General features: G+C 41.9%; 3 protein-coding genes across 6 annotated transcripts; 1 reads left to right on the forward strand and 2 right to left on the reverse strand.

Annotated features, from left to right (window-relative positions):
• The first annotated feature begins 3,118 nt into the window (after positions 1–3,118).
• LOC128741327 (protein AF-9) lies at positions 3,119–18,660 on the forward strand. 2 transcript variants are annotated; one of them, XR_008412208.1, is made up of 4 exons: positions 3,119–3,250; positions 15,070–15,302; positions 15,364–17,820; positions 18,269–18,660. XR_008412208.1 is itself a non-coding variant. In XM_053837065.1 (3 exons), the coding sequence occupies exons 2-3, from the start codon at positions 15,122–15,124 to the stop codon at positions 17,763–17,765; spliced, it is 2,583 nt and encodes an 860-aa protein (XP_053693040.1). In that variant the 5' UTR covers positions 3,119–3,250; positions 15,070–15,121; the 3' UTR covers positions 17,766–18,660. The 2 variants fall into 2 exon arrangements, 1 of the variants encoding a protein (XP_053693040.1); XM_053837065.1 differs by having other exon boundaries at positions 15,364–18,660.
• A 6,514-nt stretch (positions 18,661–25,174) lies between these two features.
• On the reverse strand, positions 25,175–26,379 carry LOC128742435 (golgin subfamily A member 6-like protein 22). The gene has a single exon (XM_053838798.1). It carries the CDS (start codon positions 26,259–26,261, stop codon positions 25,209–25,211), a length of 1,053 nt encoding a protein of 350 aa, XP_053694773.1. The 5' UTR covers positions 26,262–26,379; the 3' UTR covers positions 25,175–25,208.
• On the reverse strand, positions 26,274–27,210 carry LOC128742436 (tubulin-specific chaperone A). 3 transcript variants are annotated; one of them, XM_053838799.1, is made up of 3 exons: positions 27,117–27,210; positions 26,804–27,064; positions 26,274–26,514 (listed from the first exon to the last, which is right to left on the reverse strand). In XM_053838799.1, the coding sequence occupies exons 2-3, from the start codon at positions 27,010–27,012 to the stop codon at positions 26,382–26,384; spliced, it is 342 nt and encodes a 113-aa protein (XP_053694774.1). In that variant the 5' UTR covers positions 27,013–27,064; positions 27,117–27,210; the 3' UTR covers positions 26,274–26,381. The 3 variants fall into 3 exon arrangements, with proteins under 3 accessions (XP_053694774.1, XP_053694776.1, XP_053694775.1); XM_053838801.1 differs by having other exon boundaries at positions 27,145–27,164; XM_053838800.1 differs by having other exon boundaries at positions 27,142–27,161.
• Between the last annotated feature and the right edge of the window lie 476 nt (positions 27,211–27,686).

The raw sequence follows: 27,686 nt of genomic DNA on the forward strand, positions 1-27,686 counted from the left end.
CGAATATTCGGCAATTTCAGCCGAGTTTCAGTATTGATTACCGGATATCTTGGAAAAATAATACCGAGATTTGTGTTTGTCATTTATCGACATTATCGACTGCTTCAGAGTAGCTTTAACTAAATCCTACCTATTTACAGGTAGAATTATTTAACAGTGTGGGTAGTGTGGGTTTTACACACAATACACTGACAACCAGAAAACGTTTGTTTATTCTCCCGAAAATGTTTGTTTATTCCTTGGTTTATACCGTTTATTCAGTGGTCGAGTTGAAACTAATCCAGATTAAAAAACAAAAACGCTATTATTGTCAATTTCCCACCCTTTCGTACGCGATGGATTATAACCGTCGCGGGCGAAACCATCGCCAGAATCGTCGCGAGGACAAATATCGTTTATTTTGTCAAGTAAATCAATAGCTTACATGCCAAGTAAGCATAATATATACTTCTAACTTACATACAGCCAAGCAGATTCTTTCTGCGACGATTTCAAGCTATCAAAAAAGTGAGCAGCGCGTTTTGTTACCAAAGAAACGGGCAATATATTGTGCTTTGCAGCTGTACCTGCACTCAAAATATATTTCACGTCAAAGTTACCTGAAAAGTTATGTGAATATTTTCCATCCAGCTTTTCTTGTACTATTTAAATGATTTTCAGGTAGTTCGCACGCATACTAATGCGTTAACGTGAAAATCAGATAGATGTTATTATTTTGTCCAATTTATCAAATTCCCACCTTTTCGTACGCGATGAATTCGCGCCGTACATCCCTGTAGAGAAATTTATGTGATTTTTCACGTGGAAAGGACGTGTGGATTATTTTGAGTGTGGATTAATCCATATTAGGGTAACCAACCGAATTTGGACCCCTAGAGGAAGTAATTTTACATTTATTGGAATAAAATATTTATTACCTTCTTTTGATATGCAATTCATGCACGACTCTCTTTTAGAACAACTTACCTAAATGGCAAAGCGTTGCTGGGTCATCTATTTGTCGATAAAAATGTGCTATAGACATTTTTATTTACTATGTAGTTTTCATGTTTTGGACCCTCTCACTTTATTTTAGACAGTTTTTTAATTATTTTGGAAGACTTTTCAGCACAATTTGATTACTGTAAATAAAAAACCCTCTGTTTATCATGTAACATAACAGTTATCAGTCTTCATGTTTATTGATTACATCTGACGTGAAAATAAAATATACGATTTAATATAGCTGAAACGTTAGAAAATATCCTCAGGCAGAGGGATAAAATATTTAATGTAAGTAAAGTCCAAATTGTTACATTCTCGGTATCGGGTTCGTCGAGAAAATCGCATCAAGTGAAGTGTTTGTTCTGTGTCGAATTGAATTACTAGAAACGCTTTCAGGGGAGTTTGAGGTTTGAGCTGTAATTTGCAGCTCACTACCAGTCTCGATTTGCGAATCATTCCGTTCATGATACGGTATTTAGTAACAGGGTATCCTTTCCGAGCCATTTTCTTCACTTATTTATCAAACCCGAGTTCGTCGGCATCATCAAGTGCTAGTGCAGCTCCAGGTATTTACTGGTTTTTGTTTTGATTGCTTTGCGAAACTCGTTCGTCGACACCATTTCTGATTTCCTGCAAGCACTCATCAATTGCCTCCTACGAGCAGGCCACTCTACAGGGTTCTGTTGTATTTTGCATGATGTATTCCCTGATAAACAAAAAAATTTGAATAATAAAATGTTATAAATGTTCTTTTTGCTTAAAATACTTACCAATTCAACCACAAATCGATGAAATAGCATATACGGTTTACGGGTATATTCAATTTTTCATTTCCACTGAATCTTATTAGGTAAACAAACTGCTGTCAAAAATCCAAATTCAGGTGTGTCCAAAATCTGATGGTAAGAAAATTTTCACGACACAATTTGGACACTATTTTTTTGTGGTTTTCAATTAAAATCTTGAGAAGAAACCTTCAAAACCACGTAAAATACGTCTTTCAGAATAAAACTAACTGATTTCATCAATACGAATTCATTGAATTCAGCTATTAAAACTAAATTGAAAATGTGTTGCAAATATCGTTTCCTCTTCTCTTACGTCGGATTGTGAGCGGTAGATGGCAATACACTTTATGATTGTAAATTTTAGTTAAATAAAAGTAATTTAAAGTGATCCGAACATATTCAGGCTTAGAAGAGAATCCAAAGAATATTATTACGGTATCAAACCAATCGAATTTGGAGCTGCTGCGTAGTAATGTGGCTAAATAAGTTGAAAGGGTCCAATTCATGTAGGGGTCCAAATCAAGTTGGTTACCCTATTATCTCTAATGCCAATGTATTTATATTTCTCTTTGCATTGAAAGTTGGATTTTGAACACACTTATCCAGTCACACATTTTGTAGGTGAGAAAAGTTGCCAAAATTTCGTGGGAAAAAACCATGAATCTTGGTTGATTTCTATTTAAATTCTAATGCTTACGTAGAGTTGGTATCGACGCAAAGAATAATATAAAAAGTTTCTAAATACATAATTCCACGCATAATTCATAACTTGAATAAATATGCAGCATATATGAAATAAATGAAAAATTAAATACTATTTGCTTTCCCTATACAACTGGTACTGGCGCCACTGCTAAATCAAATGTCAGCTCAGATGGGAGAGTTGTAATGATGGGAAATGTCGGTCAAAATCTATAACGATTATTGATAAAGTTATGTTATCGTTAATAATTAATAACGATAATATGGCAATATAAGCAAAAATACGTAAGAAATAGAACAAAAATGTTAAAATAATAACAAATCAAGAAGAAGATTTCACTTTAAATCCTCCAATTTTCGATATTCTTCCATGACGATAAAGTTTGATGGTATTATCGATATAAGATTACTAGCGATATTATCAGTAGCACACTTTTCATCACAGTTTTGAAGGTTGCACTTAATAACTGTGCAGTCCAATTGAGTGTGAAGAGCGCAATATCTAAATACATATTCGTTCAATCATCGATATTTTAACGGATATATTTTTTTCCGTGTCAGTATATAACTGATGGTTCAGTTCTGGCAACCCTGTCGTTTTATCGTGCCGTAGAGCGAGTGTCACAGTGAGTGTGTGAAAAATGTAGAGCCTCAGCCTGCAGATCGTTCCAGATTCAGTCAATAAAAAGGTGGAATTTGCACAAAAATCAATCGAATTCAGTTCACATTGTGCGTGATAAACGGAAAACTTGTGAAGGCATCATCGATTTTGAACGGTAAATATCAGCGAAGGGTGATTGGCCGTCCGAAGAAAGTCGGCCACTTTTTTTTTCTTTGAGGATCGTTCGTATTCGTGGGTGCGGATTAGGAAGAGCACCACCAGGCGGAGGGTGGTGTCTGTTGGTGAAGAGATGGCTAATTTTTTTTCAACCGCGGGAAGCGACTGCTGCTGTATGTGTATGTGCGCTAGAAAGAGAACGATATGAGTAACGCGGTGGGTTCGGTTGTGGGGTTCGCTTTCGCTGTTGGTGTCTGTGCTATGATGTTTGTTTTTCTTCGCCGAGCGCAGTGTGGGCAGGTCAAGCGGAATCGACAACAGTGTTAATTCTAGTGTAAATAATGTCCAACCAACCAGACAGTACAGCAGCACCCGCGGCATTGGGAATCAAAACTAAAACTAACTGAACCAGTGCTTTTTAATAATTGGAGTTTCGAAGGTTTGGATTGCGCCTGTAGACCTAAATGTTACCAAAATATTGTATATTTATTTCGACTCTAAAATCAAGAAATATTGTGCATTCAAATATTGCTGTGATTGCTGTATACAATGTCAGTAAACAAAAACTGACAAAAATGAACGATTTACAGCAACGTACCGCATTGATTACCTAAGTTAAATTTAGGTAGTTTCAATCTGAGAGTTTAAATTAAGAGAAACTCAATTATTTGTATCCAATTGTTCAATGAACAGCGTCGGTAATACACATCTTGTGTTTGTTAAACACAGTGCAGTTTTCATACAAGTTACTATAGTATCTCTAAACCTTGGTGACAATCTCTTAAAGGTAAGGAAAAGTACATCATTTGTGCGACGTGATGATCTCTAAGCATCAGCAACAACGCCTTATCGATTAGTGTTAGACGTCTTTTTGTGGCTTGTTTTGTGTCGCTGACCAGACCAGAGCCTCTATGTGCGGGAAGTTATTTTTTCTCCTTACACTTGCTTCCTTGCTGAAAAATGGCAACCTGCTCTTTCTTCCATATTGTTATGCATTACTGAACTGAACAGGTTTTGCTTGTCGCAATTTTTCAAGGTGATTTTGATGCGTTGATAATGACTCGCACTCGTGATTCAATGTTTTGTTTACATGTTGTGCTGCAGAGCTATTAGTTCAGTGTGATTTATGTCTCAATAGAATGTTTAGTCGTACATCGACACAACTTTGCGCAGTAAAAAATTTAACTACAAGTTGCGTTCATTAGTAACGAGAACAACTATTTTATGAAATAATTTATTTAGGTTTATAGCATTGACAGCAAATTAAGACTTTATTGATTTGCCAAGATTAAAGCTTATGATTATAAACTGGACGCTTAGGCTCCGACATCGACAGGAGACTGCACGGCTAGGTACTCAATATGACATTGTTTTAGGTAACTTATAGAATTTCGAATGGCTGTGCGAACGAATAAGATAATCACCGATCAATCGAACGTTCTCTTCTACTACATTCGGTCTTTCCGTTCCACAATCCGAACCAATTCGGATACATTGTGTTGGTTGGTGAACATCTTCCAAATCGTCAGCTTCGAACTCCTTCTAGATGATCTTTGGCTTGTTGTTGCATAATTACAACAATTAACCCGAAAATAGCGGTTACAGAGCAAAAGTTGTGTCTTTCATCTACCTGCCACTTGAAGTTCAAGTCTTGAACTGCCATGTTACCTATGTTGTTCAACTGAAAAAAAATCGTTACCTAAATAGAAACAATCATAAAACAACCGCGGAATGAAATCAAAATACACAATTTCTCTTTTCTTCTATATGATATAATCTTTTATGTTATTTTCCAGTAAAAACTGGCTAAAATGGTAACTTTAACTAAAGTGCCCATATTTGTATGGTTTCTGAACGAAGCAAAAAGTATCATTTTTTAAACATTCAAATTTGATGGCTGTTCATAGTCAATCAATATTCTAACATTGTTAATTTATCAAAGACATGCCAAATCGCTAGTTTATGGCAATTATTAGAATTTTGATTACGCGCTACATGTTTTATGAAGCGTTTTGCTTAGGTGGCCCATATTGCCCCTACCACCCCTACTTGATTAGTTTGTCAAAATTTGGTACTCGCCAATGACGCAGTTTTATGTGAAGTATTTGAAGCGAGTGAACCACTGCTACCTCTCAACTCTAACCACCCGCTGCTTGACACTTCTGTCAGACTAACAGAGTTGGTACAATTCGAGGATATTTCAGACGTTCCGAGTTTCGATTTCTGTAGAGTTGATTTTGAGTCACTGAGCGTTGCCGTTTCCCTAATTGACTGGCAACTTCTGGAGTCCTCCCGGCCTGTTGGTATTACCATGGAACACTTCAACTCGGCTATTAAGTCAGTAATCGCTCGCTTTGTTCCTTACTGTAGATCAGCTCGAAAACGTCCTTGGACTAATCAGCATCTGTTCCGACAGCTGAAAAGAGGGCTCCTCGGATCTACGAAAATACTGTAAACTGCGAAGCCCAATTTCTAAACAGCACTTCAACCATGTTAGCAGCAAAAAGCAGAGCATAGCATAAGTTATCGAAACTTGACCTTCTGTTTTTTTCATACGACAGACTTCGCAGCCAGCTGTTAGAGTACAGGGCAATTGCAGGGCCAGTTACTACAATGACTAATGACTCTAACAGGCTCTTCATGATTCGAACATACGACGATTGACTTATTAGGCCTGCATCATACCTCGAGGCCAACTGGGAGGCTTAGCAGCATTGCCAAAAATATAACCGATACCTGTACAAACCGTACACCTTCCGAATGCAAAACAATCTTTGACGCAATCCTGAGTTATTTTAGTCGTTTGTAAACGTGAAGAAGCGGGGCTACCAGTTAATATGTTCCTTGATGATAATCATGGCAGTTCGTCAGCTGAAATATGCATTCTCTTTGCTGAAAATTTTCAACGAACATTCCATAACACTGTCTGGAGTGCTGAAGTAGATGGTGTTCTACGCAACTTACCTAGTAATGTTATCAATTTCAACCTAGCTGAAATCACGAATCGGCTCGACGAAATTGCAATCAATAAGCTAAAACTCCCCCTTCTCTGCTGATCCCGATGGACTCCATCATGTGTGCTGCTAAACTCATACGTCCGTTATGCTTACTGTTGAATCTACCACTCCGGAAATGTGTATTTTCCACCATTTGGAAGCTTTTCATAATGTTTTTAGTATTTTAAAAAAATGGTGATAAACCTGATGTACAGAACTACATTCATCATTATGAATGATGAGCTATTCATAAGCTGCAAACTCTACATCTCGTCGGAGGAATACGTTTCCTATCCCAAACGTTCGACAACCACTAATTTAGTGCACTTCTCTTCAGCATGCTTGCTGCACATGAGTGCCAGTGCTCAAATTGATGTGCTATACATCGTTCTGAAAGCGACTTTCGACCTAGTTGATTACGGAATTCTTTTCGCAAAACTGAAAGAACTAGGTCTTGGGTCTTGGTCTTGGGGAATGGTTCACCTGAAGAACCAATAATCGAACCTTACCAAATCTTACCACAAGTCGGATCACAACTTTCAGCACAATTTACGAATATCTTAGGAATACCGCAAAATACTAGCTTAGGACCACTTCTCTTCACGTTGTTCATCAACGATATATCGCTGCTACTTCCAGAAGGTTGCCGAAAACTCTGCATAAGATGTAAAAGCATTCAAAGTCATTCGAAATAGTCTAGATTCCGGTGAGCTTCAGCAACTCGTTGACGTTTTTCATAATTGGAGTTCACAAAATTTTCTAACCGTTAGCATCCAAAAGTGTTGCGTTATCTCCTTTCATCGGATAAAAAAGCCCAGTATGTTCAGTTACACCATGTCCACAAAACACACAGCGAAATTATCTTGGTCGTATGTCAGATCTTGTGTTTGGTTCTTCGGATCGTACTCTTACAGTGTACAGTTTTGTAATACCATTTCTCAGTGGTTGAGCATGAATGTACCGTTTGTAAGACCGCCAGCCAGTCCTGCGTGGTGTACTTCCCGCCTCCGACAGCTAAAGCGTGTACGCAATAGTGCCCAGCGTGCTTACCGCCGTTGGAAAACAGTTTTGACTAGACAAAATTATAAGCAGTGACAAATACCGCCGCCTGAATGCATCATTGTATAAATCATATGTGCTGCGTGTGCAATCCGATCTTTGCAGGCTGCCTAAAAAAAAATTTGCGTAGGAAATGTTCTGTAATCCCTTCCAACGTAGGCTGGTGCAAACTCCCTACGATAAAACTGAACCTTGTCGTGGTGTAGGGCTTTTTAACTAATCAGTAAATGAACAGCGGTCACGTTTACTTCTGAATGTGGGTATATATCAAAATACTTTTGTGATTTCAAGTGGGACTCGGGGTAAAAATTTACCAAATGTGATTGTTGCGTTGTTCAGAAAGTGCTTTTATTCCGTTTAAGAATAAGGCCAGTATGGGGATCTCTGACAATAGATTAAGTTTTCTGGGATTCATCCTTATTTATCACAACTGTCACAAATATCTCCGAAAAATGTCGGATTGATTGAGTTGGTCGGGGGCTTAGGGTTAGTAAGGGGATGTAAGCGGGATACCAGATCCGATTGGATGCCGAAGGACCACTCTGTAATGATTACGGGTAATAGCACTTCTTAGGTAGCAGATGGGAAAAATAGGTCAATTCGTGTCGCGTGTTCGAGTTTCGGCTAGGCGGTGCTGCTAGATAGAGTAGGATTTTTGCACTGGCCCCGTGGCTGTCCTGAGCTCTGATGGCCGCCCGCGGGCTCTGTCGATGGGAAGGGGTCGAGTCTTAAAGAGACGTTTAAGCCCAGAACTTTACAGCACTTTGGTCTCGAGGGTTGGAAGGCGGGCGAGTCTATATTTTGAAGCTTCTGTCGACTATCGCGAACGTCCAGCTTGTGCTGCGCTCAATTTACTTTGTATCGTGGGAATGCACTGTGAATACTAAGGGGATGAAAGATTAAATTTGCCCTGATAAGTTGATAACCACTAATGCTCCGAAATTTGTCTTACCTATTGGTTCATTTGTGGTTGTTGGTGTTGGAAAACTGAAAGCGGGCGCGCGGTTGAAGACCGGTGTCAGGCGGGGCTGACGAATTCTCCACTTCTTCACTATACCACATATTGCAACTCGAGTGGTACAAAAAGTCCAAAGCACATTTACAAATTCGATCTATTATTTTTCTTCTCATCATCATCATTATATTTAAAATATGACATTCCGGCCTTTGGCAGAGAGATCTTAGAGTCAGTTCGTGGAGTCCGCGCAGGGCCGAAACGCCTCCGCCTGCGGGTATAGACGTGACGGCTATGCTTGGGGCTCTACCTGTGTTTTAGTGGGCGCCAGTGCCTGTCTCGTCAGGTAGAACTGATGTTTGAGGTCTCCCTGACACTTTGTTGACAACACAAAAGGGCCCAGCGCAGAGTTTTATACGCTATTAAGCGACCAGTTGGATAACCCGAAAAAAAGGAAAAAAAAAAAAAAAAAAGGAAATGTTCTGTAATCCCTTCCAACGTAGGCTGGTGCAAACTGAACTGGCTTATAGTCAGCGTTTCAAAATGCGAGGTGACGAGCTTTTATCGCCTCAAAAACCCGATAAACTTTAATTATATTATTGATGGTAGTGAGCTGCGCAAAGTCGAACAAGTTAATGACCTCGCTATCTTACTGGATACTAAACTGACTTTTAATTTGCACCGTGAATCAATCATCTCCAAAGCATCCCGGCAACTTGGATTTATCTCCAAGATTCTGAGAAACTTTAAGGACGCCCACTGCCTTAAATCGTTATATTCCGTCCTAGTTCGACCACTTCTGGAGAATTGTAATCTGATTTGGTTTCCGAGGCAGCTTACTTGGACTATACGAATTGAACACGTACAAAGAGGATTAATTAGACTTGCTTTGCGTCATCTTCCTTGGCGAAATCCAGAAAATTTGGCACCCTACGGGGATAGACGTCGTCTAGTTAACTTCGACACACTGGAACACAGAAGAAAAATGCAACAGGCGATACTTGTAGCTAAAAAAATGTAGCTAACGGGGAAATTGACTGTCCACAACTGTTATCCATGCTCAATTTTCGGGCATCGCAACGACCTTTACGCTCAACGGGACTGCTGCAGACACAGTTCCATCGGACGGCATTTGGATCTTGCGAGCCAATGACAGAATGTATAAGAACGTTTACAAAAGTGGAAGAGTTGGGCTTCTTTCCTCTTCTATTGGGTACTCTTACCACTGCGTCCATTATTTTGAACTATTGTGGTATGCCCCATTGTTTCTTTTGCTGTACGCTTCAGGCTTACCTATCACTTATTGAGGAAGTGGTAGGCTGGTAGCTGGAGCGGGACAGGTTCCAATCAGGGATGACTTGTTTTATAAACATTGTAATCCTGATCGGCGACGCAAACCAGATCTCCCTAGGCTCTAGTAGGCCCTTTTTGAGATACTGCAGTCTGCGTCCTATTAGTGCTCCACAATTGCAGAGTAAGTGTTCCGAGGTTTCGCTCTCGGTATTACACAGGCGACAAATATCATCTTGCACGAAACCGAGACTCCGAAGATGATATTTACTCGGGCAATGTCCTGTCACCAGACCGGTAAACGTGCTGAAACCTCTCTTATTGAGACTCCGCAGCTTCTGAGTAACATTAATACTAGGAATTATAATTTTTTTTGATTGGTTGAGCGATTGTACGGCCATCCAATTGGCCATAATTCTTCGGCTCTCCCATTGTTTCAGTCCACTCTTCATCACACAGTCCGAGATACCGCAGAATGGTTCCGGACCTGTGAATGGAGAGTTAGAACCACATCTGGCTAGTTCGTCTGCAAGTTCATTTCCATCTATTCCGCAATGACCAGGGACCCAGTACAGGTTTACCGAGTGTACCTGGCTCAGTTGCCGTAAGAGACAAATGCAATCCCAGACAATTTTTGAGAAACACTTAAAAGCTTTAAGCGCTCTTAGTGCCGCTTGGCTGTCAGAGAAAATGCAGATATTAGCATGTCTGTATTTCCTTTTGAGACAGACGTTTGCACATTCTATTATAGCAGCTATCTCAGCTTGAAAAACTGTTGGCCAATCTCCCATTGCTATAGATATTCTAATTCTGGGGCCGTACACTCCAGCACCGGTTTTGACTCCCACCTTTGACCCGTCGGTATAGAACTTGATTGAACCACTGCGGACGCTAGGTCCCCCCTCATCCCAGATCGAACGTGATGGTTCGTTTACCGTGTATGGGATGTCGCAGTTGGTTCTAGCTTCCATCCAATCACTGTTCATTTCCGCAACTGGGTCAACAGGTAGAAGTTTCAGGATACTCAACTGTCCGGTTTTATCCCCGTCGAGTATTGTTTTCCATCGTTTAAGTGTTACTTTTCTTAGCCTCTAACTGAACGTGTTGATTCCGAGGTAGCAGGTGGAGGATAGCTTCTAGAGTCTTCGAAGGTGTGCTTTTCATTGCTCCGGTTATGGCCATGCATGCTAATCGTTGAAGTTTGTTTAACTTTTTAATAGCCGTGGCTTCTAAAGTTTTTGGCCACCATACCAACGAAGCATAGGCTATCCTAGGTCTCACAATGCAGGTGTAGACCCACAATACCATTTTTGGTTTGAGGCACCATGTTTTCCTACCATTTTTGAACATACCCATAGGGCAGTGTTTGCCTGGCTGATTATTGAATCTAAGGGTGCGTTCCAATATAATTTAGCGTCTAGGACTACTCCCAGATATTTAACTGAGACGCTACATTTAATTTCTTTTTCCCCAAGGTGCAGAGACTGCAACTTCAGTTTCCTCTTCCTAGTGAATTGTGAAACAATTGTTGTTTTTGAAGGATTAATGCCCAGGCCTTCTTTACTACACCAAGATAGTGTGAGGTTTAAGGCCCTTTGCATTCTATTCAATATCACGTCGTCGAATTTTCCACGAACCATGATGACTAAATCATCAGCAAAGCCCACAACTTCGAAACCTTTTGCCTCTAAGCTTCTCAGAAGATCATCAACTACTAATGACCAAAGAAGGGGTGAAAGAACCCCTCCTTGTGGGCAACCTTTGGTTGCAGTCACCGTTGTTGACAGCCCTCCTAGCTCCGAGGTGATTTGCCTATGTGTGAGCATACTGTGGATCCATTCGACTATACAGTTATCAAACTGTCTTTTCTTCATCGCATTTGCCATTGATAAATAAGAAGCATTATCAAAGGCCCAAATCAAAGGCTTTCGATGAAAGAGACTTTTCAATTTTTGTCACGAGCGTGTGTAGTGCTGTGATTGTAGATTTCTCAGTTTGATAAGCAAACTGGTGTTTCGATAATGGATATCTAATCATGTATTCAGATCTAATCATGTAATGTATTCATATAATACCTTTCCCATAGTTTTCAACAATACTGATGATAAACTAATTGGTCTGAAGGCTTTTGGAAGTGATTTGTCCCGTTTTCCTGGTTTTGGTATAAAGACGACTTTTACCAATCTCCATGTAGACGGAATATAATTTAGTATCAGACTTGCCTTAAAAATCTCGATTAGAGATGGAATTAGCGCCAATTCTCCATTCTGCGCTGGGATAATCCCATCTGCACCTGCCGATTTATAAGGTTGAAAGGGTCTCACTGCGTTTTCCACCCTAGCCCTAGTGAAAGCCATCCCTGCGACTCTGGTCGCTATCTCTTTTGTTCTCTCAGATCCCGATGAGTTTCTTTGAGAACATCCTACGTCACAATCAGAGTCCGAGCTGGCAGCAGCATGAACTGAGGAAGATCCCGGAAGGTGAGTCCCCATCATCAAGTTTAGTACTTCAGCCGGAGATTTTGTGAACGAACCGTCATCTTTCTTGAGAGTACCTCGTCCGTTCGAATGATCCTTAGCAAGAGTCTTGTTAAATCTGGCACAATTGTGTACCCAAGATTTCCTTTTTGATCGTCTTAGTTCTTTGCTGTATTCGGTTAGAGCTCTCCTATATTGAGTCCAGTTCGAAGTAATCTTTGCTCTATTGAACAGTTTTCGCGCCGTTTTGTGAAACCGTTCGAGCCTTCTATTCCACCAGGGAACATTCCTAGTTGAAGTAACCCTTGTAAGTGGACAATTACTGTTATAAGCAGAGACTATCGTTTGGTTTAAGACCTTTGAGGCCGACTCAAGTTGTTGAACCGACCTAATTCTTGTAGTGAGACTTTTCGATTCGAGCTCAAGCGCATACTGATCCCAGTTGGTTTTCCTAGGATCTCGATATGCGACCTGTGACACTAGGCCACCCACCCATTCGAAAATGATGTGCCTGTGCGACAGACAGTGATGCTTCGTCTGACACGTGCCAGTTCTGTATTTTCTCCGAAATTACTGGACTGCACAGGGTCAGGTCCAAGACTTCCTCCCTGATAGCATGTATGAATGTTGGTTCATTGCCTCTATTAGCAATATCGATATTGTTTGACGAGAGAAATTCTAAAAGGGACTCACTTCGTTTGTTGATGTCAAGCTTACTTTAAGATTTTTATTCATGCAGACTATTTCATGTGTCAGATGAATTACCAATAAATAAATGTCCAATCAGCCACTATGAAGAGTCGCAGGTACGTGACCCAGGAGTTTCTGTAGGCGGTGCGCTTCCGTTTAGAATGCACTATAGTGAAATTAGAACAAAAGCTAACCGACAGCTTGGTTTCATTTTTAAAATAGCCAATGAGTTCCGGGATTTGTTGTGCTTCAAGTCGCTATACTATTCTTTAGTGCGACCGATACTCGAAACCAATTCCGTGGTTTGGGGTCCGTACCAGAGTAGGTACCTGCATTGCTAGAATAGAATCGATCCAACGAAAATTCGTTCGTTTTGCTCTGAGATTGCTACCTTGGTGTGATCCCTTGCAGCTACCAACTTACAGTGATTGCTCTCAACTTCTGGTTATGCAATCACTAAAATAAAGAAGTTTTCGTGTTCATCAGGAAAGTATTGATTGGCGAAATCAACTCCCCGGAAATACTGTAGTTCGTGTTAGATCATTCAGACCACGATTTTTACCGCACACGACCCGATTTGCTTCATGTCATCCAATTTCAATTCTGTTGCAAGTCTGTTCGACTTTAATTCGACTGGTGTAGTCTTCATTTTTTGTTTTAATTTATTATTACATCAACAGACTTCCAATGTCCCAATGATATATTAACTTCTTAGGGCTACTGATCAACTGTATAAAGTAAAATCCTTAGCATAGCACTATTTCGAACGGATCAAGGCTGCAAATTAAGATCGATTTGCTCAAAAATTTAAGGGCAATCTATTTTTCCTCGTAGAGTGTCGGTGACTCCAAAGCAGAGCTTTGGATGTATCCCTCCGTGTGAAAAGAAGAGTATCCCGGTGGATCAGCATACTACATCGGTTTTCGTAGTTCGGCAATTGGTAAGGATTTCGCCAGGGCAACCGACGAAGAGAAAAACGCAGGAAGTGGCGCTGGACGGATTCGATTCGTTCAGAACTGCTGTGGTAGTTCGGATTCCAGACCGCCGAACAGTACTCCAGAGTCGATCTGACCAGGGAGCAGCCTATAATAATGGTTTTAAGCAGTAGACGTCTGTGAAACTTTTGGCAATCCTGAAAATGAATCCCAAAGTCTTGGAGGATTTGTTAACGATATAAGATATATGCTGTCTGAATGTTAGCTTTGTATCGTAGATTACACCTGTGTCTTTGATATGATCGACTCGCTCGATAGCAGTGTGTAGTTAAAAATAACAGCATCTTTTTTACGTGAGAAGCATAGTACTGAGCACTTTGAAACATTTATAGCCATTCTATTTGAGGTGCACTAATCAAAATACTGACGTTGGAATGCGATGCAGTCTTCAGTTGAGCGGATACAGGAGAATATTGTTAGATCATCGGCATATGATAATCGTGGTCCTTCAAGCACGAGGTTCACGTTGTTGAAATAGAGCAGGAATATAAGAAGTCCGAGATGACTGCCCTGCGGTAGCACAGAATGTACTGGATCTATAATCACCAACCGGATGGACAATGTACTGGACTGGATCTATAATCAACTGACGATCAGTTAGATAAGAACGGAACCACCGCAGGAGCAAATTGAGGTAGTAGTGGATCGACCAGGGAGGCATCTATGCTGATCCGCGCTCAAAAATTGCTTTGGAATGTGAAAAAAGCGGCTCCAGGACCATTAGCTCAAACAACTTTGAGACGGCACTCAACGACGCAATTCTACACCTCGCTTGTTACCTTTTTTATGCACAAGAAACATAGCAGATTTCTAGCAAGACGGAAGACGGGGGTTTAGAGAGCGACTTCCACATAGATAGCTTTCTTCTAAATTAGAGGAATGTTATTACTATTTTTTATTCATTAAGACCATAGAATAGGTTTGACGGAATTTTTAAACCGTAAACAATTTCCGTTTCGAGACCGTTATTAAAAGCGTCACCTATAACGATGATCTTTTTATCGGGATCGTAATGTTCTAACGACTAATCGGAAAGAACAATAATTTTGAAGCGTTTGACGGATCACTTGTAGCGGTCATCTTTCTTCAGTAAACGGTCTAGAGGCTGTACTAGTTGCGTGACATTCTTTGGAGCGTAGTTTCTTCTCAGAGTCAGACTGAAAACTATTCTTGCCAATAATGTGGTCAAGAAATATGATCCGTGATAAAGAAAAACGACACTTTCCGATGCATAGTGTTGAATGCGATCGTTTTCTATCCGAACGTTTTATGATATGAGTTTGTTAAAATTGTTAAATTATGTATAGATTTTGGTTTACAGTAATAAACACGTTTTTTTCCTTCTTCCTTTCTAGCACTGTTTGGGAAATCCGGGCTGTTTTTTCCTAAGATCGAGCCGACAGCATTATGTCAGTGAGAGTAGTCTTCGAAATTGGCCACGAGGCCGCGAGGAAGCCTCTGACAACACCGGAAGGCTTTACGCACGACTGGGAAGTGTTTGTGCGAGGTTTCGACAACGGCGATATTAGCCCGTTTGTCGACAAGGTGATCTTCAATCTGCATGAATCGTTTCCAAGGCCGAAACGAGGTAAGAGCAATGTTCAATGTGTAAAAAAAAGCTTGGTTTTAACTATACCCTTTCTTTTCAGTTGTTAAGGAGCCACCATACATCGTAAAGGAAGCGGGATATGCTGGTTTTCTCCTGCCAGTTGAGATATATTTCAAAACAAACAAAGGAGAAGAGCCCAAGAAAAAAGTTTACACCTACGATTTGGACCTGCAAGCATATAAGATGCAGCGAGAGGAGTACATTGTACCAAACCCATCCGATGATTTCAAGCGAAAGCTTTTGAAGGGTGGCGGTGTTCAACTGAACAGTTCAATGGCAGCATCTTCGGCTTCCGCTGAATATAAAAACCGACACAGTAATAGCGCTAGTAACGACAAAACATCTTCGCAAGATAAAAAGTATAAGAAAAGCTCCGGTGATGACTCGAAGGTTCAAAACACGTTTGCAAATTTATTTGGACCCCCAATTACCAAAGGTAGCAATAAGGTTTCACCGGATCCAAAGCAAGGTTTATCCTCGTCATCCGGCAGTAAGACATCTCCGACTTCGGGAGCTGCAGCTGGTGCTGGAAGTAACAGTAAGAGTCAGCAGGTTACCCAGAAGAATGATCGTTCCAGTTCAAGCTCAAGCTCCAAGGATAAGGACAAAAGCGATAAGGATAAGTCCTCCAAGCATAAACACTCTAGTCCCAACAAAGAGAAGGATTCGAAAAAGTCCTCGGCAAGCGAAGAAAAGCATAACAAGGAAAAGAAGGATAAAAGTCACTCGAAAGAGCGCGATAAGACAAAAGAGAAAAGCTCCAGCAGCTCATCCTCCTCGTTTTCAAAACGACCTCCAAGTCCAAAGAGAACTCCTTCGGCTTCACTGTCAACAGCTGCTACCGTGAGTAGCAGTCCTTCAAGTAAGAGGCATCCATCTCCTGCAGCACCGGCGACCTCCTCAGTGCCAGCAACAGTTCCAAAACCATCCGAAGAGAAAGCGGCAAACAAACACAGCAGTGACAAGGAGAAAAAGAGAGAAAAGAAGGAAAAGAAAAGCTACGATAAAGAAAAGGATCGTAGCGAGAAGAAAGATCGGGATGTCAAGAAGGACAAAGATCACCAGAAAAATTCCATTAGTGAGCAACAGACGGATAAACCGAAATCCGATCTCATCAAACCGAGCAAACTGGATCAAGCAGCCAAGTTTGATTCTAAACTGTACTCAAAAGAGAAAAAAATCTCCGAAGATCTCCCGAAGTCCGTTCCAAGTGAGCCGGTTCCCGTGGTGCCTCCGCCTGCCCAGGAAGCACCTTCAAAGCGGCCGGAAAAGCCTGAAACCAAGGAAAAGGAGAAGGAAGAACGAAAGCACAAGCACAAGAAGAAGGACAAGTCTAAAGATAAGGAGAAGGATAGATCCTCGAGCAGCAAAGATAAAAAAGAGAAAAAGGAAAAGGAAAAGTCATCCAGTAGTAAGTCAAATTTTCCCACACCTCCAGCTGCCAGGGAACCAGAACCAGTAAGTCCGATTAAACCTGCGAAACTAACGGATTCCGTAAAATCTCATCCACTGGAACGAGAAAGCGCGCAGATTCCAGCGTTACCGCCAAAAAGTGCGCATCAAGGTGGCAACAGCAGTGACTCAGAGGCAGACAGTCCGCCACCGTTAAACCCAGACAAAGACTCGGAGAACTCTAACAGCAGCATAGCGGATTTGATTGCAACAAGGCCCGCGTCTGCTACTTCCTCCAATGCATCCTCCAATATTGTAAGGCAACCAGAGCAGAAGCCTCCGCATGAACCGGCACCGCCAGCGAGCGAACCCACGAAACCGGAAAAAAATCATCACAAGAGCAAAAAAGAAAAAGCTAAAAGCAGCTCCGCCGAAAGCAAGGAGGAAGGCAAAAAGCGAAAAAGAAAGAACAAAGATGCGGAAGCCGAGAAAGAGAAGGAAAGCAAAAAATCATCAGCCACCCTGCAGACGGCGGCATCAGCAGTTGTGCAGCAACAACGCAGTCCTTCACCGCCATCGCCTCCTCCCACAATGATGGAGCCGCCATTGAAAATTCCCAAACGAGACGATCACTACAAGCGCGACGAACCATCTCCGGTCCCGAACAATAACAACTCCAAGCCGGGCTTGGTTGAAGAGACCGCTCCCACGTCGTCCTATTACAACAATAACAACAACTCATCGGCTGCTGTTATGGCATCGCCCGCCCTGCCGCCACCGTCCGCGTTACAGGCGCCCTCAAACAACAGTTCTAGCAGTGCTCCTCCGATGGGAGCACTCTCCGGTGACTACATGTCCGAGCTGAAAGATTTACAGCACAAGATCATGACCCTGCAGGACAACAACGAACTGCAGCGGGTTGTGGAAATGATCGCCGCCACCGGATGCTACGAAATCACCAGTGCAACGTTCGACTTCGACCTGTGTGCCCTGGATCGGCACACGGTGCAGCGACTACAGGACTTCTTTGCGACGTCCTGCTCATCCTGACAGTAAACCACAGTGACTGGTTCACGGCTCTCCGCCTTTTTGTGGCTCAACAGCTGTAAGTTCCTTCGTATACTATTCTACAGATTCCGAACGTGGTTTTCTTTTTTTTTTTTTACTAATTTATCATTGCATCGGCTGATTTTAGCCTATTAAAATTTTATTTATCATATTATTTATTGCCCACCATCTAGCTATTGGGAGTTGTTGGGCTCCGCGTTTAATGCACTCTGGTTTACTCTACAATGGTGAATTTTCGTTTCTATGATCAGCGCGAATTTTTTTTTCTAGTGATGTACAAAATAATTTCGTCTTAAAGAAACTGATCCATTGCACAAAGTAATCCCTCTTCTCAGACAGATGTAGAATTTACCTTTCTGATGTATATTTGTATATACAATTTCTATAAGGCTTCTCATTACATGAATTTATATGTAAAAATATCGTACTGAAAAATGAACAAATTTGGAACAAGATAGAATAAAAATTATCAATACAAATTCTAGGCTTTAGGTGAACAATGGAATGCATACTAAAAAAGGAAACTGCATACATTACACAAGCAGTACTGTGTATGGCCTTTTGATCCCTTTTATCCAGGAGTAACGGTAACAACCTGCTTTTATCCTGAGACACCTGTTGTATGCAAGCTTTGTACCTACGGAAGCGCTACGGGGAAAAACAGTAACTATTACTATATTACCATACCGGGGGGATGTTACAACTATGTTTGCAGGGAATGAAGTAAAACTGGTAGTACACTATTGAGGTGATTTTTGTGGAAAATATTGTTAGCAGTAGGACAACATATAGAAAGTGCAATGATAAAGATTATAATATTTTTTTGAAACGATGGTTCTACAATTGATGAAGGGACGGTAAGGGAAAGAAATGAAAATTTTTGGTGAAGGAGGGGGAAGAGCGGAAAGGAAGGGGGGGGGGGGTATTGGTAGCTATGCTTGACAAGTAGTCATTTTGACTCCTACCTTTTGTCCAATGCTGGAAGGTGCATGAGTCGAACCAAGCTGTAATCTGAGATTATAACCGGATTCGAACCCACAACACCCTCCAGGGCATGTGGTTCGCTGGTACTTGTACCTTTGAACCATAGAGGCGCTGGACAAAAGGAGACCGCAAAATCCACTTCTCAAGGATAGCTATGCGTGTTGGTTGTGTTATCGACACATATTGTGCCGCTTCCTGCATCAATTGCAGATTACCACCGAGCGAGAAGTTTTAATCTAACTACTATTTACTTTCAGGACGACGACACTGTGCCGGCCCTTACGACTTGCAAGGTACTGCACGTGACGCTGTTCGTCCGTCAGCGTATGTTATGTTAGGACATAACATACGAAAATATTAAAAAAAAAAAAAATATTAATATATGTATGACCTCATTCCAAGGTCAAGACTAAAATCTTGAGATTAGTCTAATATAAAGATTATAAATTTACGAAGACATGAAGTATTCTTTCTTAGGGACTTTTCCCAATATGCTCCGCCGTCAATTCGCCAGAAAAGTTGGAGTTTTCCATATCTTACTGAGTAATTGATGCATTTCATTGACGAGGATGGATCAGCTTTGATTGTCCCGACTCCCGGCTCTTTTTTATCAGCCTTTAGCGATAAAGGTGTTATTGATCCCGATTCATTGTTGTGGGAAACCCACATGAACTTATTTGCCAGTCGATAAAGGAAGAGTGATCTACCAACCAGGACACTATTACCACGGAACTCTGTAAACAGCTCCCCGTTTTCGCTCATCTCGTAGGCCACGGCCTCTTATGAGGTCTCAGGTCTTGTCAAGCTTCAAATACGGCTCAACGAGGGTGGTCCACGGAGTTTGAGTTCGTCATGTTGAATCTTTCCAGGTCTTCACCTCCAAGCATAGCTTTACTTCTCCTAGATTCAGGTACAATTTTATTTTTATTTCTGCGTCGAAATCATCCACACATGCAGTCAAGAACATCATTTTTTTCCTTGGATGATGAAATACAGGCAAGAGTACTGCTTCACCCTGTTCGGATTAAACTCACAAGACAGATGAAGCGTAGACATCCCTTGACCACTAGTCGAGGTTTATGTTTGCCTGGCATCACGCTTGGTCTTGAACACCCACTTCGTTTGAAGCGCCTTCTTTTCTGGAAGTAGCTCGGTTAGCTCCCAAGTCTCGTTCTCCTCCAGAGCTCGGATATCTTCTATCGTCGCCTTTTTACAATGCTTGCGGACATCTCGCAACGCTTCTCGGGTCATCGAAATCAGTCGTCGTCGGCACGGTGACTGGGTCATTGCGCTCAATCGTCGTCGTCATATTGGGCTTGCTGAGAAATATTTGGACCAGTAAATTTGCTTGACACTACGTGCCCCTAGCCACTGCGCCTCGACCCCTGCTGCTCATCAGCTGGTCTTGTTTGTTACGCTGGGAACAAAGGATTAGATTTCGTGGGAACCAACGATATCGACGTTTCGGTCTACTTGTTGATCACCAGAACCTGATCGTTCGCTTCTGCATCAATCTGCTTGTTTGACGATCTGTTCATTGCTGTTGCGCTATTCTGCTCGTCGGGCTCAATCCAAGTACACAGCTCCATAAACTCAACTGGCTGCTACGCGTACTCCAATGACGAATGTGATACAACTTCACCTTCGTTCGCCACTAGCATATCTCGAAAGTGAGATGAATACTTCTTTTTCTTTCAGCACTGGATTGTAGATCCTGGAGCCTTTCGAGTTTTCCGCATGTTCGACGAAAATACTAACTTCGGACTTCGCATCGAATATCTTGCGTTTCTGTTTCGGGATGACACACATCACTTTTGTCCCGAAGACCTGCAAATTGAAGCTGAAAATTAGGTTTCCTTGTGGACCACGCCTCTCCTTGCGCAACCGACTCCAGAGATCTCGTCGGATATCTGTTGACAAAATAAGCCGCCGTGGAAACAGCATTCATCACACTGTTTCCACGAGTGTGTGGTTCATGCGTTCGGCTGTCCTGTTCTGTTGCGACATAAACGGACACAACGTTTGATGAAAAACTCTGTCTCGTTTCATGTTTCTACTCATGGCCGCATTCACGAACTTAGTCCCGTTGTCGGTCCTCAATACTTTTAACCTTAAAATATTCGAGTGTTTTGTATAACTTGCCTGTCGATTCTAAGAATTACATGAACACTTTCCGGCTTGAATTGATTTGTGGTTTTTCTTCTGATTCAGTTGGTACAGACCATCCACTTCCGTTCCAGATACGATAACGTCCCCTTCGGTAGCGGGGACTTTGCATCCCTCCACGTTGAATACCATCGTCAGCCCTTTCTTGTAAATCTTACCAATAATAGGTTTGTAACCAGATCAGAAACGTGTAGAGCTTCTTGTACTTCGATCGGTCCTTGCTCCAGCAACCCTTTGGCAACGAATTTCATCGACTACCTCGCTCGCTCGCTTGAAGAAAACCGAACTAAGTATAATAATAGGACTATTTACCGGTCACTGTCCGAGCACACGCCATCTCAAAACGATTGGTAGGCTGGACAATGATACTTGCCAACTCTGCGAATTCGGAAGCGAAACCGCAGAACATCTGCTCTGCCAGTGCAGTGCACTAACTCTTCGCAGACTAAGAATCTTCGGTAAAAGAATAATGGAGCCTTTCGAAGTCTGGTCTGGAAATCCCAATCAAGTAATAAACTTCATAAGAAGTGCAATGCCGGACTGGGAGAAGAGGTATGAATTGACAATGACAAACACTTCCATCAATAGTGTTTTGTCGGCAACTAATATCTAGGCAAAAGAAGAAGTATACCACAATAGATCAAAATAATGGTCGCTGTGGTCAAACCTTCCGACAAACAAAAACCTCGCTCGTTCACTGTATCGATGGATACTACTACCTGATCCTCATGCTTTTGGAAGTTTTCCTCGCTCCTCGTCATGTGCGAGCCCTCGCTGAGTCGAAATACCATACTTCTTCCTTTCCGCTCAACAGCATAGCACATTACAGAGGCTTTCCTTGCAGCTTGGAAGTGCCAACTCCATTCCGAACGCTGGAAATTCCATAATCAGGGAGTTGTAGTATTCGGGATGTCCTTTCATGAGTAACGAAGCCAACCATTGATCATTTACCTTGAAACCGATTTCGCTCAATCTGTTGTTCTTAGTCATCTGCTCGTCCACGTAGTCCTCTACCGATCCGCACTTCTCGAGCTTCTCGTGGTCAGCCAATCCCGCAGGCCGAACCTCCACTGCTACTTGTTGAACCAGGCGTTAATCATTTTCCTCGAGGCTTAGGCAAAACGTCGCTAACGCCCTATCGTCCAAATCGGTCTTCACCAGAGCTTCGTCTTGATCGATCGCCGTCTCGCGATGATTATTTTTCCGAAATTGGACCTTCCGTTTTCTTCTGGAACTTAAACTTCGGTTTACCGAACTTCCCTTTCTTCAGGACTGGGGACTATGGATATTCTGGGCCAATTTTTCGGGCCGCATTTAGGATTCCGCAGCTCGCTCCAAGACAGACGTTGTTTGGGCTGTCCCTAACCTAGCAAAACGGACACCCCAAAAAAGAAGCTGCACCCATTCCATGCCCGCGGACGACAACCAAGGTTGCTTATCACTGTGAGCACAATTAGCATTTGTACGTTTTAGCGTTTGTAAAGTGTGCACTTTGTACGGAGGCTCAGATTGTTCGACCGCAAGTGTTTGTGGAGTCCGTAGTAGGTTCGACTTCCGCTGATAATACGCCTTTTAATCTCACGGCTGGTATTGTTGTTCTCTGTTGCCAATGAGCCAAGTTATACGAACTCGTCGACCATCTCAAACTCATCCCCGTCGATTACCACGGTGCTGCCCAAGCGGGCCCTGTCGCGGTCGGTCCCGTCCGCCAGCATATACTTCGTTTTAGACGCATTTATTTTCAACCCAATCTTCTTTGCTTCGCGTTTTAGTCTGGTGTACTTCCACCGCCTCAAATGTTCTGTCGGCAGCATCCACGTTATCAGCAAAGCAGGTAAAAATTGACTGGATTTATTGAAAATCGCGCCCCACATTTACATCGGCGCTTGTATTTATAACACATTCAAGGGCAATGTTGAATAGGATGCAGGAAAAACCATCTCCCTCCTTGTCGAAGTCTCCTGTGAGATTCGAATGGGTCCTATAATCCACCCGAGATTCTCACACAGCACTGGATCCCATCCATCGTAGCCATGATAAGTCTAGTAAGCTTACCCGGAAAGCCGTTTTCGTCTAATGTTTTCCATAGCTCTTGTCGGTTTACACTATCTTATGCGGCTTTGAAATCAATGATAGGTCTGTGATGCGTGGGCTCTCGGAGCACTCGGTAGCACTTCTGGAAGATCTGCCGCAGGGTGAAAATTTGATCTATTGTAGACCAACCCTCCATGAAGCCGGCCTGATAACTTCCCACAAATCTATTGGTTATTAACGCCTTACCTGTAGATAGGGCAAATAACCCCATCTTTCCAGTCCTCCGGTAGTCGTTTCGTATCCCAAATCTTGAGAATCAGTTGATGCAGACAGTCGGCCAACTTGTCCGGGCCCATTTTAATAAGTTCCATTCCAATGCCATTCTTTCCCGCTGCTTTGTTGTTCAGCCGCTGGATGGTTTCTTTAACTTCCCTTATCGATGATGGCGGCACAGCATCTTCGTTGCTTGATACATCAATGTGGTCAATTCCTCCGCTATCATGGTCTTCTGCCTGCATGCCATTCAGGTGTTCATTGTAGTAGTGCTGATTGCAGCTTTTGATCCACTTTTCGGTCGCCACTTCGTCAGTCAAGATACCTCCAGCTTGATCTCTGCACGTTTCGGCGGAACTCTCGTGTGTCGTAAAAGCAGTACAGCTGCTCGATTTCTTTGCACTTCTTCTCCTGGAAGAGTCAAGTTTGCAGTTTGCTGTCTTCGCTTCTGTTTGTATCGCTTCACATTCCGACGGATGGCTCTTTTCATCCAATATCTGCTTGCCATCCTCGTCGATTCGATGCCACATGGCCTAAGACGTTCTCCGCTACGCTGTTAATGGCTGCAGTTACTGGACAGAGGTGGCAAATTTTCAAATATTCACTCTTTTGCCAGCCCTACCTATATCGAAAACAAAAAAGTTTTTTTTTCCACGGGCCTCAGGCTCAAACAATAATTTACTCACCGCAAGCAGAAGGACGAGCTAAAGAAATGCAACCCCCGGTATTGATAACCCCTGTTGATTTGGCAATCTTGAGTTGATTTTAGTTTGGTGCCATTGTTTGACTCCGATTTATTTGAGCTGTAGTTGTACCAGTAAAAAAAGAATCACACTTTTCATCTTCGAATTAAAAGCCATGACGATCCATCCTCAGAGCGCTGAAGTTAATTTTTCGCGTCACCGAAAAGTTCCGTTTATGTTCGAAGCACATGCACAGCCCACTTCGATTTTAAGCTTTGAGTTGGAATCCGACAAATCATCGCTTGGTCTCCTTTGTTGCCGGACTTCATTAAAAGAGATTTGTCTAAGATCATAGTTCATAGCGAACATTCAATATTATATATTACTACTGCAATATATCTGGTTTGTCACATCCCAATTCCCTCTTCAATGCAAACATAGTTGTTGTCCCCCCATTATAATACCTCCTTATTGGTTTGTCAATACACATATGTACTGAAATATGTTAACATACGGCCGGCATCACACCGCGAGAAAAGTAGTATAGAGGGTACAACAATACCTACACAGGTACTTACGAGTATCTTTGTAACGATAAACGCTAATTGGACTTATTGTAACTTTATGAATAAACAAAAGCAAAACTCAGCCTGCGTGTTTAAAATACCCATGTTTAATAAAATCACAGAATCCCGAAAATTATTGTCGTTACATCTACTTTTAAGATTGTGTAAACACTAAGCAGCGTCACGCAATATTTGTAAATTTGTTGGTTACTATATTATATATGGTACATATATTTAATTTGAAACAGCTAACATATTTGTTACAATAAACACAACTCTCGTAAAAGAAAACTGGAATAAAAAAAACCACATTTGTACTTTATAGTGTTTATGTGTGTACGTCATTCTAGGCGTGTAAGAGTCGGTTTTAGTCGATAGAGAGGAAAGATTGGCCAAGTATTTACAGCAGGACACTAGAACGTAGCTTTCAATAAGTATAATTGACTTGCGAATGCATATTTTTCTCGGTTTTCAGGCGTAAATATTGATGGTCTTTATAAAATTCGTACGTTCCCATGAACGTTTGTCCTAAGTTTAGTCAAAAAGTTCTCTTAGGCAGTAACAGAATCTAATAAATTGATAAAATAAAACAAATGAATCACTAAACAGTGATCTTTTTACCTAAAACCTCCCGAAAGTGTCATCAAAGAATCGAACACCCGAACAGACGTTGATTCATAGCTAATTTATTATCAATCCAACACATTCATTTTCATTATTCATTTTGACTCAAAAGCTCGATACTGAGCCCACTCCGGTAAAGCATCTTTCGGTGGCAACACCCATCCCAACGGGATGGCACTGGCCTGCGTTTGAATATTATTATCATCTCCGTCACCCTCGTCAACCAGACAAGCATCCCAGGCCCACCGCGTCTCGATCATAACGGCCGGATCGCGGTCAGCCACAAGCAGCGGATGTTCGAACTTTTTCGGAACCACATCACCAAACAGCGTCCGATTCCATTCATTTTCCACGCGTCGTTTAAAATTGGCAGCCGACTTTCTAGCCAATACGTCCTTAATGCGCTTTTCTTCCTTGATGCAATCGGCCAGTTTGGCCGTCCAGGTTTGCGTCAATCCGACCAGCTCGGCGGTGAATCGTTTTTCTTCATCCTCCCGTCGGGCACTGGACGAATGCTTTCGCATTTTTTCAAACTTCGCCAAATGCCGTTTACAGGCCGCTTTACGACGACGGACATCGTCTAGAAAATGGCTAGCGCACTCCATCTGCTGTTGAACCTGCCTTTCTTCGTCTAGCAATTTCTGCTGCTCTTGTTGCCATAAAGCGATGCTTTCGTGCAGTTTTTCACGATCCTTCAAACGATCCTGTCTTTGTTCACGCAATCGACCGTTTCGCCGTTTCTGCCATGCACGTTTTTTGCGTCGTGCATGTATCTTCTGTTTGAGCCGTCCGTAAACGTTGGAATCGCTTATTTGCTGCAACTTTTGCTCGATGTGTTGCTGCATTTGCAGCAGCCGCTCAGACGCAATTTTCCATTCTGCTTCTGGCATACGATCGATTTCCTTTTCGAGAGATTCCTTTTCTATCTGCAGCTGTTCAAGTTCTGTAACAAGCTGAGCAAGAGTGGTTTTAAGTTCACTGATCGATACTGTGGTCGGTTTGTTTGTGCGAGGATAATTTTCTGCTTTTAGGTGGCCTCTTGCCTTCAAAAAAGCATCAACGAAATTTTGATCTGACGCAGGGTCACGCAGTGATGAAATATTAAGCGGTGGAGGTCTTGTGGGATCGAAAGCAGGTAATCTTAACATTGTTAAACACTCTTTAAATGCAATTTGGATTATGCAGGGCGATATCTTTAAGGTTATTGTAAAATATTGTTCAGTAGTTGTATTATATTCTAGTCGAAAATGTGCTTTCTTGTCACAGCATTAGGACTGATACTGTGGTAGATTCACTTTAGCGTCCTCCAACACGGCCACGGCCGCAGTATATTGTTCACACTCCTTCAATTCCTCTTCGTTCTTCAGCATTTCACTCAACTCTTCATACGCTTTTGCTAACCTGAAAAAAAAGTTTCGTATTTTATTTTGCTTGGTTCAATCTTTTATAACTTTTAAAACGATTTTTTTCAAAATTGACAAGAGAATTTTTTACGTTCTATAGTTTTCCATTCAATTTTTCTTGATCAATTTGGTTTAAATTGAGTTTTCCTATCAAAAACATATTAGGAAACTTGAGTAGCTCAATTTTTCTTCACACCTGCCAATTGGCAGAGGAGTTTCTTCAGTGTAGTTAAATGTTTGCTACATCCCGGCTTCAGGCAGCCATCTGTTATTGGTTTAAAACTTACCTTCGCTGACAGTCCGGAACCATCATCAGTGATTCCTGCAGAACTTCCTCCTGCTTTCGAATATCGTGGTCATCGGATCCGCTTGCCTTCAACTTATCGATGCGATTCCGCTGGGTTTCAACTTCCTTTTCATAAACGGTTTTCTCCTTCGACAGGCGCTTCACGACACCGGTTTTAATGCTAAGCTGTCGTAACCTTGGATCGGACATGTCAACAATACGGAAGGCACTTTTTCGAAAGTAGTTTCAGCGAAAATAGAAGCTATTAAATCAGAATTAATATTAGGAAATATTAAATCAGAAGACTACTTTACGAAGAGTTTCGAATGTATGATTCACCACATTTACAAAGCACGGGCATTCAATCGCATCAAATCAAGAGGATAAAAAACAGCTCAAAAAATCTATTACTCCATCACAAGCACCAAGAACCTCATCAGCGAAAGCCATACAACTTACTTTTGTAGGGATCTAACATCGACGCGTTCAGAGGGTTGCCAGTATTTTTAAGGCTGTGAAGTGTTTCGCTAAATTTTTCAACTCTTAGTTAAAAATTTGACGGTTACTTATAGCGAATTCATAAATTAACCTGGCTCAGGTCGATTAGCACTCACTTGTAATCGAAGTGCTGTCAAAGCGTTCATAAATTAACCGAGATTGCCTTTCGGTTAAACTGACAGCATTCAGTTTGAAGCGCAGGTTAAAACTGTCTAGCATTACGGTTTACGGGTCGATCTGTCAAACTGTCCGTATCGTTCATAAATTTCGGGTTCGAGTTAGCACGAACCCAGGTTAATTTATGAATTCGCTATTACATACTTATGTATCCGGTCCGGCAGAACAAAGGGATGAAATCAGATATCTCCACGGTTACACGCCATGGC

Source organism: Sabethes cyaneus, chromosome 3, assembly GCF_943734655.1.
Source record: "Sabethes cyaneus chromosome 3, idSabCyanKW18_F2, whole genome shotgun sequence".
NCBI lineage: Eukaryota > Metazoa > Arthropoda > Insecta > Diptera > Culicidae > Sabethes > Sabethes cyaneus.